This window comes from Bombina bombina, chromosome 3 (assembly GCF_027579735.1).
Source record: "Bombina bombina isolate aBomBom1 chromosome 3, aBomBom1.pri, whole genome shotgun sequence".
Taxonomy (NCBI): Eukaryota; Metazoa; Chordata; class Amphibia; order Anura; family Bombinatoridae; genus Bombina; species Bombina bombina.
In genome coordinates, this window is record NC_069501.1 from 364,561,781 (window position 1) to 364,578,289 (window position 16,509).

The following is a 16,509-nucleotide window of genomic DNA, read 5'->3' on the forward strand; positions in this document are numbered from 1 at the left end:
TTTTTTATTTTGTTTCCCCTATTCCCCCACCTCTCCCCCTCTCCCCCTCTCCCCCCTTCTATGTGCCAGTTCTCCATCCTGGTTGTTTAGGGAGTTTAAGGAAATTCTTAACAAACAGTGGTGTATTTCTTTACATTTGCTTGGCTAATATAAGCAATTACTAGGTTAAGCCTTCGAAATAATCAAGTTTAGTGGGCCCTGAATAGGGGCATGGGTCCAAAGTCGATCTGGCATTTGGCTATTTTCTTCTTTTCTTTCTTTTTCCTTTTGGTTGGACTCTTGCATATTTGTTTTTGGATATATTGTGTTAAATTACTTAGTAAGGCATAACGTGATGAGGTGAATGTAACAAATTTTTGTGTTATTATGCTGGATTTTAAAAAAAACAATAAAAATAAACGTTAAAAAAAATATATAACTGTGTTGGTTATGCAAAACTGGGGAATGGGTAATAAAGGGATTATCTATCTTTTAAAACAATAACAATTCTATGGTAGACTGTCCCTTTAATACTGGAAGGCCTGCATTAGTATTGATGTGTTTAATGTTGTGTAATGCTAATGGGTCAAAAAATTTGCTTAACCCCTTAATGACCACAATGTACCCTGTATGTCACTGGTCGTTAAGGGTTTTTTCAGGACATAATAGCACAAGTCTAGCAAGAACACGCTATTAATGCACTCCCTCCAGCAGGCTTTGTGGAATAGAGCAGTCTCAACGCTGGTGGCAAGACCGCGCTATAAAACAATCAAGTCCCAAAAAAAGGCCAGTGACATACAGGGTACGTCGCTGGTCCTTAAGGGGTTAAAGGGACATTGTACTGCTTTACTTGTATCCTCCACCCATTGTTATAGATATGTCCTTGGTGATGGTTTTAATGCAAATTAAAGGAACAATTTTCCATACAGTTAACTCTGCAGTAGGTATAACCCCCAAGACAGAAGTATTTTGGGGAAACAAATTGTATAGTACAGTGTCCCTTTAAAATTTAGGAGCTAATAAAAATAAAGTTTGGAGCCAGGGGTAAAATCATAGGAACCAGTGGCTCTCTGACTCCTGGTTTTGTCTAGCTCTGGATAAAATCTCACCAGCAATTCAGCTTATCATAAAATCTGCAAACTTTTTATTTAGCAATTACTTTCCCTTTAACTTCTTCTCTTTGTGTTAAGATTGGGGGACTGGGCAAATAAACGGGATCTGAAATTTAATATTAGCAAGAGTAAAATTTATTCATATAGCTTCCAAAAACACAAAGGCCAATTATAGTCTCATTGGTTCATTACTGACTGTAACTAAAGAAGGAAGGGACTTGGTAATTATTATTTCAGATGATTTAAAATTTGTTAGACAATGCAGCAATGCAGCCAGTAAGGCCAGTCGAATATTTGGTTGCATTGGGAGAGGTATAAGTAGCAGAAATAACAAGGTTCTTTACAGATTATTAGTTAGGCCACATCTGGAATACTGTATACAGTTCTGGAGACCATATCTTCAGAAAGTTATAAATAAACTAGAAACTATCCAAATGAGGGCTACTAAAATGGTACACGGTCTCAAATATAAAACATACTAAGAAAGACCCTATGACCTAAATATGTATAGTTTAGAGGAGAGAAGGGAAAGAGGTGATGGTGTTGGTGTTGCTAATCTTTTTGGGTTTTGCTAAGTCAAAGATTTCATTGTTTTTCTGTTTGTTTTTATGTTTTTCAATCTATGTTAGAGACCTACATTCAAACACCATTATTTACTGATGCAAATTACAAAATAAACAGGTTATATAAATGTACATTGCATTGTTTTAATCAGTTTAAATGGAAATTGAAATTCCAAATTAAACATTCATGGTTCAGATAGTGCATGCAATTTTAAGAGACTTTTCAATTTAATTATATTATCAAATTGACTTTATTCTCTTGGTATCTTTTGTTGAAAAAGCATACTCAGATAGGCTTAGCAACAAGCTAGCTGGTGATCTATGACTACACACTAGACATGTGCAGCCAAGAAACTTTTGTTTCAGACAAAAACATTTTTTTCCAAATATTCAGGGAAATTTGTTTCCTCTAATGTTCGGTGGCTGTACTATTCAGTATTCATTTTCTTCTTAAATGGAAAGAGTCCACAGCTGCATTCATTACTTTTGGGAAATAAGAACCTGGCCACCAGGAGGAAGCAAAGACACCCCAGCCAAAGGCTTAAATACTCCTCCCACTCCCCTCATCCCCCAGTTATTCTTTGCCTTTCGCCACCAGGAGGCTGGCAGAGAAGTGTCAGTATTTTTAATTTTTGTTTTTGTCTCTTATAGGGGGTAGTACTCTTCGGCATGGGACAGGAGTTTTAAGTAGTGCTTTCAGTCTCTCAGTGAGGGCTTGGATGAAAGTTAGAGTCCGGAGATGAGGGAGAGTCTTTCTGCGAAACCATTCCGACTCAGATTAACAGTTACTCAAACAATTGGCGTTGTCGAACTTCGCTGCGCTGCCAGCTTTCTTCTCTCAAGTCCATGGCGGAGGCGATGTTACTATCCGTCACTTTTGAAAAGCCGTGTTCCTGTTCCGCGGCATAGGTTCCCGTAAGATTGTTTCATTTTACTTTATTCATCAATGTACTGTAATGTGAATATTTTACCGAGAGGCTACCACCTTGCGGGTCTAAGTTATCATAAGGGTCTCAGTGAGTCTCTTGTAGTATCTTGGAATTGAGGGTTAATATCTCCTGAGTGGGTTATTGAATAGGGGGGTTTATAATCATGTTTATGTGATTCAACCTGCTTATGTTATGATGTTATGATGTTTATGGGCTCGTGGTTTGGAACATTGAGGCCTTTGGAAGTGACGCTGCCTTTTGGTTGGGTGCGCTTTTTTGCACTGTACGGTTCACCTTGTGTTTGGGCGTAGTTAGATTCAGTTTTCCATTTCTGCATTGCCGACTGTGTGGCAAAGGAAATGTCCTAGTCCGCAGGGGTCTGGTCATAGGAGGTGGTGAGTGCCCCAGCCATTGGTGGTGTCAGGTGCCGTTTTTGTTTTTACTACTTTAGTCCATATTTCTATATCCTCTATCCAGTTATGGAGGATTCTGATGCTGAGACTGTGCTAAATTCAGATTCAGTTACGAAGGATTCTGATACTGAGACTATTTTGATTTCAGATTCTGTGTCCGGTGACGAATCCGGATTGGCCTAGTTGGCACATGTCAACCAGTTTTGACCCGTATGCCATTTCAAAGCGCCTGGTTCCTCGCTGAGTCATGCCTGCTGAGCCATCTGCCTCTGGGGGTCCTGTCCTCCGAGAGGCGAGTTCCCTACCAATTCATACTTATACACATGCAGGTAACCCAGTTTCTGATTCCTCCATGCAGGGTGGCATGTTCCCCCCGGAGGTTGCAGCATGTTTTCGCTTCCACATAATGTTGGTGATTGTTCGTCTGCAGAGTCCAGGCGTTTATTTGAGAATGTGCTCGTGCCCTATTATCCCGGGCCTTCCGCCTTGGGGAGGGCCTCTACAGTTCCCCGCGGGTGTAACTGCCCCTGAGTGTTGTGCCTTTCGTTACAGGATTGTGCACCTTCGCGTATTGCTCAGACCTGTTTTTCAGTTATTGAATGACCCTATCGTTGCCAGATACAGGGATTTTCAGTCTGCTAATTTGAATGTTGCACCTCATTAGACATGTGGGGATGAAGTAATCTCCTGATTGTCATTTGTTTGAGATCTTTCCCAGTTTTTGAAAGATAGGGCTTCGTTTGGCTGGTCCTGAGGGTAGGCCTGTGTCTTTTTGGGCGTTAACCTCCTGTTTGCCTTATATTTTATTTATATCCAATGGGATGTCTTTTATTTGTTTTTGTTTCCTTCGGGAAGCTTCTAGGGTTTTCTGGGTTTTTTTTTTCCCTATGAGGGAGAATTTATGCAGCTTGCCGGTTAGGACCACAGGTGCAGGCTGGTCCTGTTGGGTTCGTCGGTCTTGCGGCTGTTCAGACACGTAACGCTGTTATGCTCGGCTGGTTCGGTAGAAGCGCCGATTGTTCAGGTTATCATTGTTTTTCATGTTCAACTAAGCATTCGAGAGGACCTCTGGGTCCGTGAGCCGGGAAACATATTTTTTCAGTCCTTCAGTCATAGATGGCTTGGCTGGGGAGTTTTCCGCTGTGTCACTCTATCTGACATCTGATTTTATCAGAACTTAGAGTTTTCCTCCCCTATGTGGTGGAGGGTTGGAGGGCTTAACGCCCCTTACCGCAGTTGAGCAGTTTGGCCTTCATTTTTAGGCCTCTGAATTTGTCCATTTGGACTTGATCCAACAGCTTGTACAGGATGGCTGTCTAGCATGCGGAAGGTTTGCAGTTTGAAACCAGTTGCAGCTCTTGACACCTTGCAGTTGTACGCGTAAGCTGTTTATAGTGTATCTAGATACAGCTCTTACTCTTTGACATGTACTGTCTGTCGTCTGGGTTTTAAGAGACCTTTGTGTCTTCTTCCATTGTCTCCGGGTGAGTTGGATCTCCTTTTAGGGATCTGTGATGGTTGTTCCCTGCGGGGACTTTGTTTAGCTCTGGGTTTTCCGGAGCTGGGTAGGCTTAGTGCCTTTCTCTTCCTTGTGTCCTCTGCTTGTGCGGAGGTGATAGGGAGACTAGTCCTGCTAGTAGGATTTTTTTTTGACCTTGAGGTATTCCTTGGTCGTCCTGAGGCTCTGAGAAGTATCTTCATACGACTTCTAGCCTTGCTCCTTGGAGCGTTGGACTTTAGCTAGGGGTGGTTCCTTCCTTTGGTCAGGGCTTTTGAGTTCTTCTCGCTATCTGGATTATCTGGATAGGCATCCTTATCCCTTGTGTCTGGCTTTTTGGCCAGCTGGGGTGTTTAGTTCTAGGGTAAAGTGTGCCTGAACTATTAGGTGCCCGGACCTGTTTTTCTCCCTGAGACTTCCGGTTGCTGAAGCTTCACTTGGCCTTTTTCCTGACCCAGTCTTGGGTGGTTTTGGAATCTTGGATCTCAGGGCTGGTTGGGCTGTTCCACGGTAGTGGGCTATGTCCTTGGTCCATCTACCTAACCTGGTCATGTTTGGCCAGGTTTTTGAAATATTTTTTACTCTTTGCCACAGAGTAGCCCATGTCATCTGGTGGTTAGCTGTGTGGTTTGCGCCTCAAGGGTTGTTGGTTCATACCCAGCTGCTGGCGCCGGATGAACAATTTCTAGTGCGCCTTAGGGTTGCATTCCTTTGTCAGCTTGCCAGTGTTCCCGTGGATTCCCTGCTCTGCAGGAGAATGGGTTGGCTGTGCCTCTGCTTGGCAGGCTACTTGTAGGGGGGTCCTTTTCTAGGATACCTGTGTTGGGAATTTCTCTTCCCATTAGCCGGTGACTTCAGGCTTCGAGGGCAGTTGTTGCCCTTCCGGCATCATCCCTTTTCCTTTAGGCCTTGTTGTCTGTTTTTAGAGTCATGTTGTACTTGTACTCTGTGGGGATGGCTATGCTATCCTTATGTTCGTTCCTGTACCTGTTTCGGTATTCTTTTGTTCCCCTGTCTGGGATCCCTGAGGCTGGGTTGGTCCAGCTGGGTCTGCAGGTCAGGATGGCCGAGCGGTCTAAGGCGCTGCGTTCGGGTCGCAGTCTCCTCTGGATGTGTGAGCCTTGTTGAGTCTATCCTGTTCACCCAGTCTGCTAGGGTATAGATTTTCCTTTCAACTTGCTCCATTGATTTCAGAAGAGGGGTTACTCTTCCTTCGGGTTCTGAGGGTATACTCCCCTTTTTGGGGGGACTCGATTGAGGTTTTGAGTTCCGCTTTTTAGGGACCTGTGTGTAGGTCTGTTTCTTGCTTGACTGCTTCTTCCTCCTTGCACGTAACCTCTGTGTTATCCTGTTATGGCCTCTGTGTTCTCAAACTTGGTTTTTTTTTAACCTTGGTGTATTACACACTTTTTCATGGTTGATAGCTTTGGTATTCCATGGTCAGACACTGGGAGGACTTGGCCTCTTCAGTTGCATTCCATGCTTGCAGGATGTTGGAGAGACGTCTTTTCTGTATCTGTGCCCAGTCTTATCCCGGGTTTTCGCTTGTTATAGGTGTCGCCTCCTTGTTTGGGCCCCTTTGGGTCTCTGTGAGCTTGGCTCACTCTTGGAAGTGTTCTTTTTTGTGTTAGGGGACCTTTCGGTTTCCTTGGTTCTCCTTTGCCTTGTCCCCTTGGGATTTTCGGCTGGTTCCTCCATTTGTGGGGGGTGAGCGGTGGGGGGCCGTCTGTTGGGCGACAGTGTCTCCTGGAGGACTGTTGGCTCAGTCGAGTCTATTTGCGGTCTCTAGTTTGGCTTCTGGACTGACTGTGAGTCAGTGTCTTTGGGGCTTTTCATCTTTAAAAATGTTTTCGGCTTCGGATGAAGCAGGATTTATTATTGGGTAGAGGTTCAGCCCTGGTGCCCTCAGTATGGGCCGCCTATTGTACCCTCCCATCTTGGCATTCAGTGTCCTCTATAGCTTGGGTATTGTTCTCCCAAAAGTAATGAATGCAGCTGTGGACTCTTTCCATTTAAGAAGAAAAACATAAATTATGCTTACCTGATGGCAGATTGACTGGGGGATGAGGTGAGTAGGAGGAGTATTTAAGCCTTTGGCTGGGGTGTCTTTGCCTCCTCCTAGTGGCCAGGTTCTTATTTCCCAAAAGTAATGAATGCAGCTGTGGGCTCTTTCCATCAGAAGAAAAGGAAATTATCAGGTAAGTATAATTTATGTTTTTGTTTAAATCTAAACGAAAACTGAATTTTCGTTAAACACATTAATTTTTGTTTAAACTTAGAGCGCTCTAAGGTAAATATTAATCCCTAAAAAAATAAAAATAAAGGAAACACGTACTGTATACTGATGATTTTTCGTCAGTATTTTTAATTTTTTTTTATTTTCTTTGGTGTATACATTCGGATTTTCACACATATCTCTTCTCACGGACTTATCAGATGTGTTCAGCTCGGTCCCTTTAGTGCATTTTTTGCAAAAACAATTAAAGGATTACTTTCTGTTATAATTTTTAAGCTAAACAACTAACATATTAAAGTTAATAAACATTAATTAAAACCTACTGACCTATATTTTCTCCAAAACGAAGTTTCATAACGTTCTAAAAGTTATATATTTTTTTTTTTTTTTCAAAGGAGCTTTATTGGAAAAACTTATTAAGGTACAAACTGGGCTCGAGTTACAATGTGAGCCGTATTTTGTTATAACATCCTGAGTATATTCTAAACCTCTTGCTGAGCTAAGGTTATAAAAGCAGGCGTGGCCCACTTGAGATTATAGTTCTTCATAAAGCTTAAGGTGATCCCCTTACCGCACTCATTGGTATATTACTTGACCACTCATGGGTCAAAGTCCGATTGTCCATAGCTTGGAAAGGAGCGGGCAAGTTGGATAATCTGCTTTCCTTTCCTTTCTCTTTACCTTTTTTCTTCTTTTTTTTCCTTTGCATGTAAACATTGTAAACATTTCTATAAGACTAGTGTGAAAAATTTATATCTAGATATTTTTTATATACATAAGTGGGATGGGGGATGGGAGAAGGAGGGGGGGGGGGGGTTAGAGGTGTGAGTGTAATGTTCCTGTGTTTGTATCTGCTTAATAGTATTCTGGGGGCCCGCTTGTTTTGTCATTAGCCCCTGTGTCTAAGTGTTTGGTATAGTACTTGTTATGAATTTACCAAGTCTGAAGATGTTGTCACGGAGTCTGTTACTTAGTCTAGCCGCTGTCCTTGTGCGCATTCCATCTTAGAGTCATGTATTCGTGTGTGTCTATTTTGCCTATTTTGAGGAAATGGTATCTTTCCATGATGAGTTGTTGTTCTACCTGCTGTTTCCATAGTATTATATCGGGTACTTCTGTGGATTTCCATTTTAGAGGTATAAGCGCTTTTGCGCTATTAAGCATGACAAACAGTAAGTTCCGTTTTACCTCATCTTTTAGGTTTGGGATGTCATGAAGCAGTAACAAACTGGGGTCATCCTGTATCTTTGTGTCTAATATTTTGCTAATATGTTTTATTATGTCTCCCCAGAAGGTTCTAACTCTCTCGCACCCCCACCACACGTGATACATATCTGCTTTCTCTCCACAGCCTCTCCAGCATTGGCTATTTGCTTGCTTGTAAATTTTTTGAAGTCTCACTGGTGTGAGGTACCAGCGGGACAAGAATTTGAAATTAGTTTCTTGCGTTTTGGCTGAAACCGAGGCTTTCTTATGGTTTCGAAATATCTTTAACCATTTTGCGTGTTCTAGATCTATGTGTAGTTCCTTATGCCATTTATAGCAGTAGGAAGGGAGTTGTTCCCCTTCTATAGTGAGAAGTATTTTATATAGTTTTGATACTATGTGTCTGGGGTAGTGTGATAATGTTCACAATGTTTCAAACGGAGTAAGTTGTCTCATCATGCTGTTCCTTTGTTTATGCATTTTTATGTAGTGTGACATTTGCGCGTGCTTAAACCAGTTTAGTGGCGTGTCCCCTGTTATTGTCGCTAATTCCTCACATGGGATTACCTTTTCTCCTGACAAAATGCTTTTGATTATGTAATCCTTCAAATGTGGTGCATCTCCTGGTTTGATGTTAGCCTGTATTATAGAAGGTATTTCTGGATTTGCTAACAATGGTGTTAATGGTGCGGGTCTAGTGGTGACATTTGAGTTAGTGTTTATTAGAGCATCCCACTGGGTGAATAGCTCCTCCAGTAATGGGAACTTCTTAATAATGTTAGGTCTATGTTTTGCCTGAAGCCATGCTAACCAGCCTGCGTTCCCTATCTGCAATATTTCTCTGTCTATTTGGATCCATTGTTTGGACCCGGAGTTATGGCTCCAATCTACTATCCTTTGTATCAGCGTGGCTAATCTGTACTTTTTTATGTCCGGTAGCCCCAATCCCCCATTATCTCTTGTCATGTGCAGTGTTTTCCTTGGTACCCTTGGTTTAATTCCATCCCAGATGAATTGCTCTATGTTATGTTGTATTTGGGAGAGGTAGTCTGTCGTCATTGGTATCGGCAATGTCTGTAATATATAGAGTATGCGGGGGAGCACATTCATTTTTATAACATGTATCCTTCCTATCCATGAGATGATTTTATTCTTCCATCGTGAGAGATCATTTGTTATTTCTTTTAATAGTAGTCTGTAGTTTGCAGAGAGTAGGTCTTGTGTATTGCGTGTGATAAGTATTCCTAAGTATTTTAATTGTGTTGGTTGATATTTGATGGGGCATGTTTTCCTTACCTCGTTTAAGATGTGTGTCGGGGCACTGATATTAAGCAGTTCTGATTTATTTAAATTTAAGTGGAAATTTGACAATTTGCCATATTCTTCTAATGTTTTTAGTAGTGCTGGTAATGATTTATCAATATTCGTTAGTGTTAGAAGTACATCATCAGCGTACATTGCTAATTTGTATTCGCTTTCTTTAGTATGTACACCTTTGATATTCTCATTATTTCTTATGTTACATGCTAGTACTTCTATGGAGATTGCGAATAGTATGGGTGAAAGTGGGCAGCCCTGCCGTGTACCATTGCTGATTTTGAAAGGTCTGGATAAGACTGAGTTAGCTTTAACTTTTGCTGTTGGGTTGGAATACAATGAGAAGATTTTTCCTATAAAATTTTCGCCTATGTTCATACCCCGCAGGGTGGCCCTGAGAAAATCCCAGTCCACCCTGTCGAAGGCTTTTTCTGCGTCCGTTGAGACCAAAGCCATTTCTTGTTGGGTATTCTGTGCTAGTGTGATTAGTTGTAATATTTTGAGGGTGTTGTCCCTTGCCTCCCTCCCGGGTATAAAACCCACCTGATCTGTGGCTATTAATTGTGGTAGAAGGGAATTCAACCTGTTTGCAAGAATTCTAGCGTAAATCTTCACGTCAGTATTTAGTAGGGAGATGGGCCTAAAGTTTTCTGGTGTGTCTGGTGTTCTACCAGGTTTTGGTAGTACCGTTATGTGGGCCTCTAGCATCGAAGTTGGAAATCCCTCCGAGTTTTCTACAGAATTAAAAATCTCTACCATCCTCGGTGCTAGTATATGAATGTATTTTTTATAATACTTTGTGCTAAACCCGTCTGGGCCTGGACTTTTACCTGAGGGTAGTGATTTAATTGCTATTTGTATTTCTTTAATGTTGATTGGTGCATCTAGCGTTTGTGATTGGGTGTCGTCTAGCTTAGGAATGTGTGCTTTGTTGATATATTCAGCGATGAGTTGTTTTTTATTACCCTGCTCTTCTTTCCTAGTTGTGTCTGCAGAGATGTTATATAACGACGAGTAGTAAGTGCTGAACTCCTCTACCATGGATATGCTGTCGTGTTTGGTCTGTCCTGATTTGGTTTTTAATTTGTGGATGTGTGTTTTGAGGCGCTTGCGTTTCAACATTCTGGCAAGTAATTTCCCTGCCTTGTTACCCTGTTCATAGTATTTCTGTTGCAATTTAAGTGTTTTCGCTTGCTGCTCTTTTTGAAGGAGTGCGTTCAGCTCTAGTCTAGCTTCTGTCAGTCTTGCACCCAATGCAGTGTCTTTTGGATTTTGCTTATGTGATGTCTCTAAGTGCTGTAGTTCCGTGAGGAGGCTATCATATTTAATTCTATGTTGTTTGAGGAGGTTCGCTTTGTATTTTAATAGCTCCCCCCTTATGACACATTTGTGTGCTTCCCATATGTTTGCCCAAGTTGTGTCTGGAGTTGTGTTTATTTGAAAGTATTCTATAAGTGTTTTTTCTATATTGGTTTGGATGATGGGGTGGTCTAGCAGTCCATCTTCCAGCCTCCAGATGTATGGAGTTACCGGGCTATTGGGCCAAATGATTTGGCACGTAACTGGTGCGTGATCTGACCATGTAGCCGAATGTATTGTCACATTTTTGATGAGTGTAAGTCCTATTGAGTCTGTGAGGATGTAGTCTATCCTGGTGTATCGTTTGTGTGGGTGAGAGTAAAAGGTGTAATCCCGTGTTGTAGGATTCAATAAATGCCATATGTCGTGCAATGCTAGGGACTGTATTTGGTTATTGATTTGTTTGATGTCCCTCTTTGGTAAGTTTGTGGAACCTTCTGATGTGTCTAACTCTGGGTTGAGAGGGGTGTTGAAGTCTCCTCCCAGGAACACTACGCCTTTTGCTGCATCTAGGATTTTCCCTGATATGCTACGCATAAATGTGGATTGCTGTCTGTTTGGGAAGTAGGCATTGACAATAGTAATGGGCTGACCATATAAAAGGCCTGTCAGTATGATTAATCTCCCTTCCTTGTCTTTTTCTATCTGCCTAATTTCTAGGGGGACGCTTTGCTTTATCAGTATCCCCACACCATTTTTTTTAGTCGGTCCAGAAGAGAAGTATGCAGTGGGGTAAGTTGGGTGGTGCCATTTTGGCTCTGCTCCCTTTTTGAAATGCGTTTCTTGTAACAGAATTATGTCGCCCTTCTGTTTATGTAAGTCTGTTAGGATTATAGATCTTTTTTGGGGCACATTAAACCCTTTTACATTTATTGTGGTCAGGTTTACAGGATGTACCGTGGTTGATTTGCACATTTTCCCTTAGTGGGTTGCGTTTTATTTATCTCTATGTTGTTATGATATGTATAGTGATTAGTGGACGCAGGTCTCCTAACTGTGTGTCTGTTTCGTTATTGTCTGCGTTATTATATGTCTAGGGTAGATGGGGGTAGGGTAGAAAGGGGATTGGTCAGTTGTGCAATTAACAGTCTCAATAACAATTCTCAAATATAAACAATGCACTTTTTTTTTTAAAAAAAACAATCAAAATATAAATATTAATGATACTATCAACAGTCGATATTGAATACCGTGTATACCTAATGGGTACTAGACAGTCTTCAACTATCTTGATTCTAATGTAATAGTTGGAGGCAGTGGCCGTCTCCTCCAGTGGCACTCAGATATGCATGAATTATCAGTTATACTAGCAGAGTGTTACGTTTAATCAACCAGGGTGCTATTCTTTTTTAAAGATAAACCTGTTGTTACATTTGTAAGCTTTGATATGTGTTACATGAAAAAGAAAACATCTAATGTCACTATTATACTTATCTGTCCGTTGTGGGCAGGCTTAGCCTCAAGTGATAGAGTCCTTTATGTAATAATGTCTCTCATTGAAGAGGTCGCTTGCTGCAATGGGGTATTTTTGTTGTGGTCTTCTCTGTCTTGTCCTGTTGGTCTTCGTGCTCCCGTTGTCGTATTCTCTGAGGGCGTCGGGACTTGTATCTTTAATATTTCACAAAACGTTGTAAGATCCTCCATATGGCGAAGCGTTGCTGACTTGTCTCCCCTCGTGGCAGTGAGGCTCACTGGGAATCCCCAGCGGTACGGAATTTTCTGCGATCTCAGAACTGAGGTCACGAACTGTAGATCTCTACGTTTTTGTAATGTGGTGGGGCTTAAGTCTGTAAATATTTGTATTGCTATACCGGCATGCGTGAGTTGGTTCTTCTGTCTGGCATGCCTTAGAACTTCCTCTTTGTCTGGGAAACTGAGAAATTTCACTATGATGTCTCTTGGTGGTGCTTTTGCAGGCGGTTTGGGCCTTAGCGCCCTATGAGCCCTTTCCAATACTATATCTGGCGATGTGTTGTTACCTTTCACAGTTCTGAAGAGGTCTTGCAGATAGCCGGGTATTGCTGCTGGAAGTATACTCTCTGGTACCCCTCTGATTCTCAGATTGTTGCGGCGCCCCCTATTGTCTAGATCTTCTACCTTTTCCATAAGGTTTTGTATAATTTCGTCTTGGTTATATGTTAATTGGGAAAGGTGATGTATGTCTTGTATGGCAGTGTCGTGACTTTCCTCTAGGGTATTGACCTTACGCTCTACTTTCTTGATGTCTTTCTTAATTTCGTTGAACATATCACACATATCAGTCATTGCTGTTCTGATGTCATCTTTTGTTGCTAGCTGCATTAAATCTGCTTTAGTAATTTCTCCTGTTATGTTCTCTTGTTGGGACCCTGTTAATTGATCTTTTGTCTGCGCCATTTCTTCTGTTTGTTCTTTGTTCTGTAGGGTATTATCTATTGGTTTTAGATACTGATTTATTTTTTTTGCTTTAGTTGTAGTATCTGTTTTTATTTTTTTTGCTGGCATACCCTACAGTTAGTCCTTTTCCTGCTTTTGTGCACTCAATTGTTATGTTTGTTACTGCTGCACTAGATGTGGTGTAATTCTGCTTGCCACTCAAGTTATTGTATTTTGTTATATTCTATGTAGAGGCAAATGATAACAGGATTTGTGTCTTTTCAGTCTCTTCAGTATTGAGTTAATCCCTTTTCTGTTCACAGATATTATTATTAAGCTTATTATGGTTAATTTATTTCTCTGTAAGTCTATCACTTCTCTTTCTCACTGATATCTGGTATTCAGTTAGGGTCTTTTGATGATTACGGTGTACAATAGCTTGTTTTGTATACGTTTTTACCCCCTGTTATGTGTGTTTTCTTATTGTTTTTGTGCCCAGTGTTTGGGTTTATGCGTGGTTAAGGGATAGTTATTACCTTTGTTTTAAAGTTATAGTCCCGCTTTTCCTCTCACTGACCTCCGGTGCTTGTGTTTGCAGCTGCAGGGCCTAGATCTCTTTGTGACCCTCCGGTGCCGCTTTCGTGTTATGCCGGTAAGTACTCACATGACCCCTTTCACTTCTGTCCTATTATTCTATGTGGCAGTGAGTCTCAGTGTCCTGCGGGGGTATTTGATGACCGCTCTGCGGTCCGTTACGTATGCCTTGCTGTGATCGCGTTTGGCTGGTACCCACGTGGCGGCCGCAACCCTGCAGGCTTCTCTTATGTCACGGCTCTCAGTATGCCGCTCCGGTGTTCTAGTTTAGCAGCGGTGATCACTTCTTGCCCAATTGCGATCTCTTCTTGTTTATGCACCCTTCTATCAATTATTCTGCTCTTTGGGCTCTGCTTTTTCAGGTATGAGTGCCTGTCTGGAGAATTACGGCCTAAGAGCTATGCTAAGCAGCGGCCATTACTCTGTGCGGCCAAGCTCCGCCCCCTAAAAGTTATATATTTTATTCGCCAATGATGTCACGTTACCCTGCCCACTATTTTCAGCACTGCATGTTCAAAATACTTAAACCAATAACTTTGTGTTTAAAGCACCATTTTGAAACCTAGGTACTGTAAATGGATTGGTACAGAGCAAAGGATACCCACAGAGTGGGTTTGGAAAACAATTAAATTTGCAGACAAGATTTCTGATATACGGTAGAGATATGTTAATGAAATGCTATTGATAAAAAGCGTATTTGGGGTAGTTAGTAACAGGCATAGAAAATATTTACTTACAGTGGCCCTTTAAACAGTTAGTTAAATACATAGTTTGAGCATTTTGTTTGTGCAAAATCGCTTGTACATAACACATTACAGCATTTTGATTTTGCACTTTATGTCCCTTTATCACTGCTTACAGTGAAGTACAGTGTCCTTTACATTGCATGTGGCTTTTGGTCTCAGAAAAGGGTGCTAGGTGAACATAATTAGTGGTCTTCAATGGGTTAGTTACTGAGCTGCTCTGGAAATTGGTTACTATGGAAAAACTTCAGGTTTAAAAGCTTTTTACAAAATTGTATGCAGATTATTTGCAGTGTAGCGCTTTATTGCTTATATATGTCATAAACATACAGTAAAACTAAATACAATGTACAGTTTTGCTTTGCTAAATTAAATTAAATGATAGTGTGATGTTTGTTTGTTTTTTTGTAGACAGTAAGGAGCAGATTTATCAAAAGGCGAATGCCCCTCTTGGTTGCAGGTTTGCTTCCTTAGCCTGCAACTGATATTTAAACCGTTCTTTCCCAGACCCTCCAACCAGGGTGATTGATGAGCCCTGCTCTCTCATAATTGGTGGTGCGAGAACAAACACTTGTGCAATGATAAATATGGGGAGTGAATGTGCCCACTATTTGTGATCTCGAGCAGACAGGTTCACTACATGTGAACCTTGTCTGTCTTGACAATGGTAATCCGCCCCTAGTCCCAGTTCTTTAATTTCAAATAAACGTTTTAGACCTTAGATTAGAGAAAATGTGATATTTTTGTAAAGTAAAAAAACATTCCCTGAAAAACAACATTTCTTTGTTTCCTTTTTTTAGGCCTTTCAGCTGCTAAACTGCTGGTGGAATCAGGGTTAAAGGTTATGGTGTTGGAAGCTCGTGATCGGGTTGGAGGAAGAACTCACACTATAAGAGTAAGCAGGAGAATTGGGATTTTCAGTAACATGATAAAGAATTGGCACCATATATTCTAAAATGAAAAGACTCCCTACATATGAACTTTCTACGGTCAAATATTTAAACCAAACCTAAAAATGTTGTAAATAATTAGTCAAACCATCTAATAAATTAACTTTCTCTTACTTGGTGTATCCAGTCCACGGATTCATCCTTACTTGTGAGATATTCTCATTCCCTACAGGAAGTGGCAAAGAGAGCACACAGCAGAGCTGTCCATATAGCTCCCCCTCAGGCTCCGCCCACCCAGTCATTCTCTTTGCCGCTCTAACAAGTAGCATCTCCATGGGAGGGTAAAGTGAATGTGGTGTTAGATTTGTAGTTTTTATGCTCGGAGAGTTTCAGAATTGTCTGCTTTGCAGTGTAATTCACCCTATCTGGTGTTTCATGCAGATAAGGTTGTTTTGCGTACTAAACCTGGTTTTCTTCTGAAAGTTGTTTCTAATAAGAATATTAACCAGGAAATCATTGTTCCTTCTCTGTGTCCTAATCCAGTTTCTAAGAAGGAACGACTTTTGCACAATCTTGAGGTGGTTCGGGCTTTAAAATTCTATTCAAAAGCAACTAAAGATTTCAGACAAACATCATCCTCTTCTGGTGAGAGGAGAGGTCAGAAAGCGACTGCTACCTCTCTTTCCTTTTGGCTGAAAAGCATCATCCGATTGGCTTATGAGACTGCTGGACAGCAGACTCCTGAACGAATTGCAGCTCATTCCACCAGAGATGTGGCTTCCACATGGGCCTTCAAGAATGAGGCTTCTGTTGAACAGATTTGTAAGGCAGCGACTTGGTCTTCACTGCATACTTTTGCCAAATTTTACAAATTCGATACTTTTTGCTTCTTCGGAGGCTATTTTTGGGAGAAAGGTTTTGCAAGCAGTGGTGCCTTCCGTTTAGGTTACCTGACTTGTTCCCTCCCTTCATCTGTGTCCTAAAGCTTTGGTATTGGTATCCCACAAGTAAGGATAAATCCGTGGACTGGATACACCAAGTAAGAGAAAACAGAATTTATGCTTACCTGATAAATTACTTTCTCTTGCGGTGTATCCAGTCCACGGCCCACCCTGGCAATTAAGTCAGGTTCAAATTTATCTTTGTAAAACTAGTCACCACTGCACCCTATGGTTTCTCCTTTTTCTCCTAACCGTCGGTCGAATGACTGGGGGGGCGGAGCCTGAGGGGGAGCTATATGGACAGCTCTGCTGTGTGCTCTCTTTGCCACTTCCTGTTGGGAATGAGAATATCCCACAAGTAAGGATGAATCCGT

The 16,509-nt window shown here is 41.4% G+C and overlaps 1 protein-coding gene across 1 annotated transcript in view; it reads left to right on the plus strand.

Moving 5' to 3' along the window:
• LOC128653286 (amine oxidase [flavin-containing] A) overlaps positions 1 to 16,509 on the plus strand; it is a 468,419-nt gene that overhangs the window by 133,736 nt on the left and 318,174 nt on the right. The window contains exon 2 of the mRNA XM_053706491.1: positions 15,105 to 15,199. Within this exon, the coding sequence (XP_053562466.1) occupies positions 15,105 to 15,199 (95 nt within the window). The remainder of the gene's footprint in view (positions 1 to 15,104; positions 15,200 to 16,509) is intronic.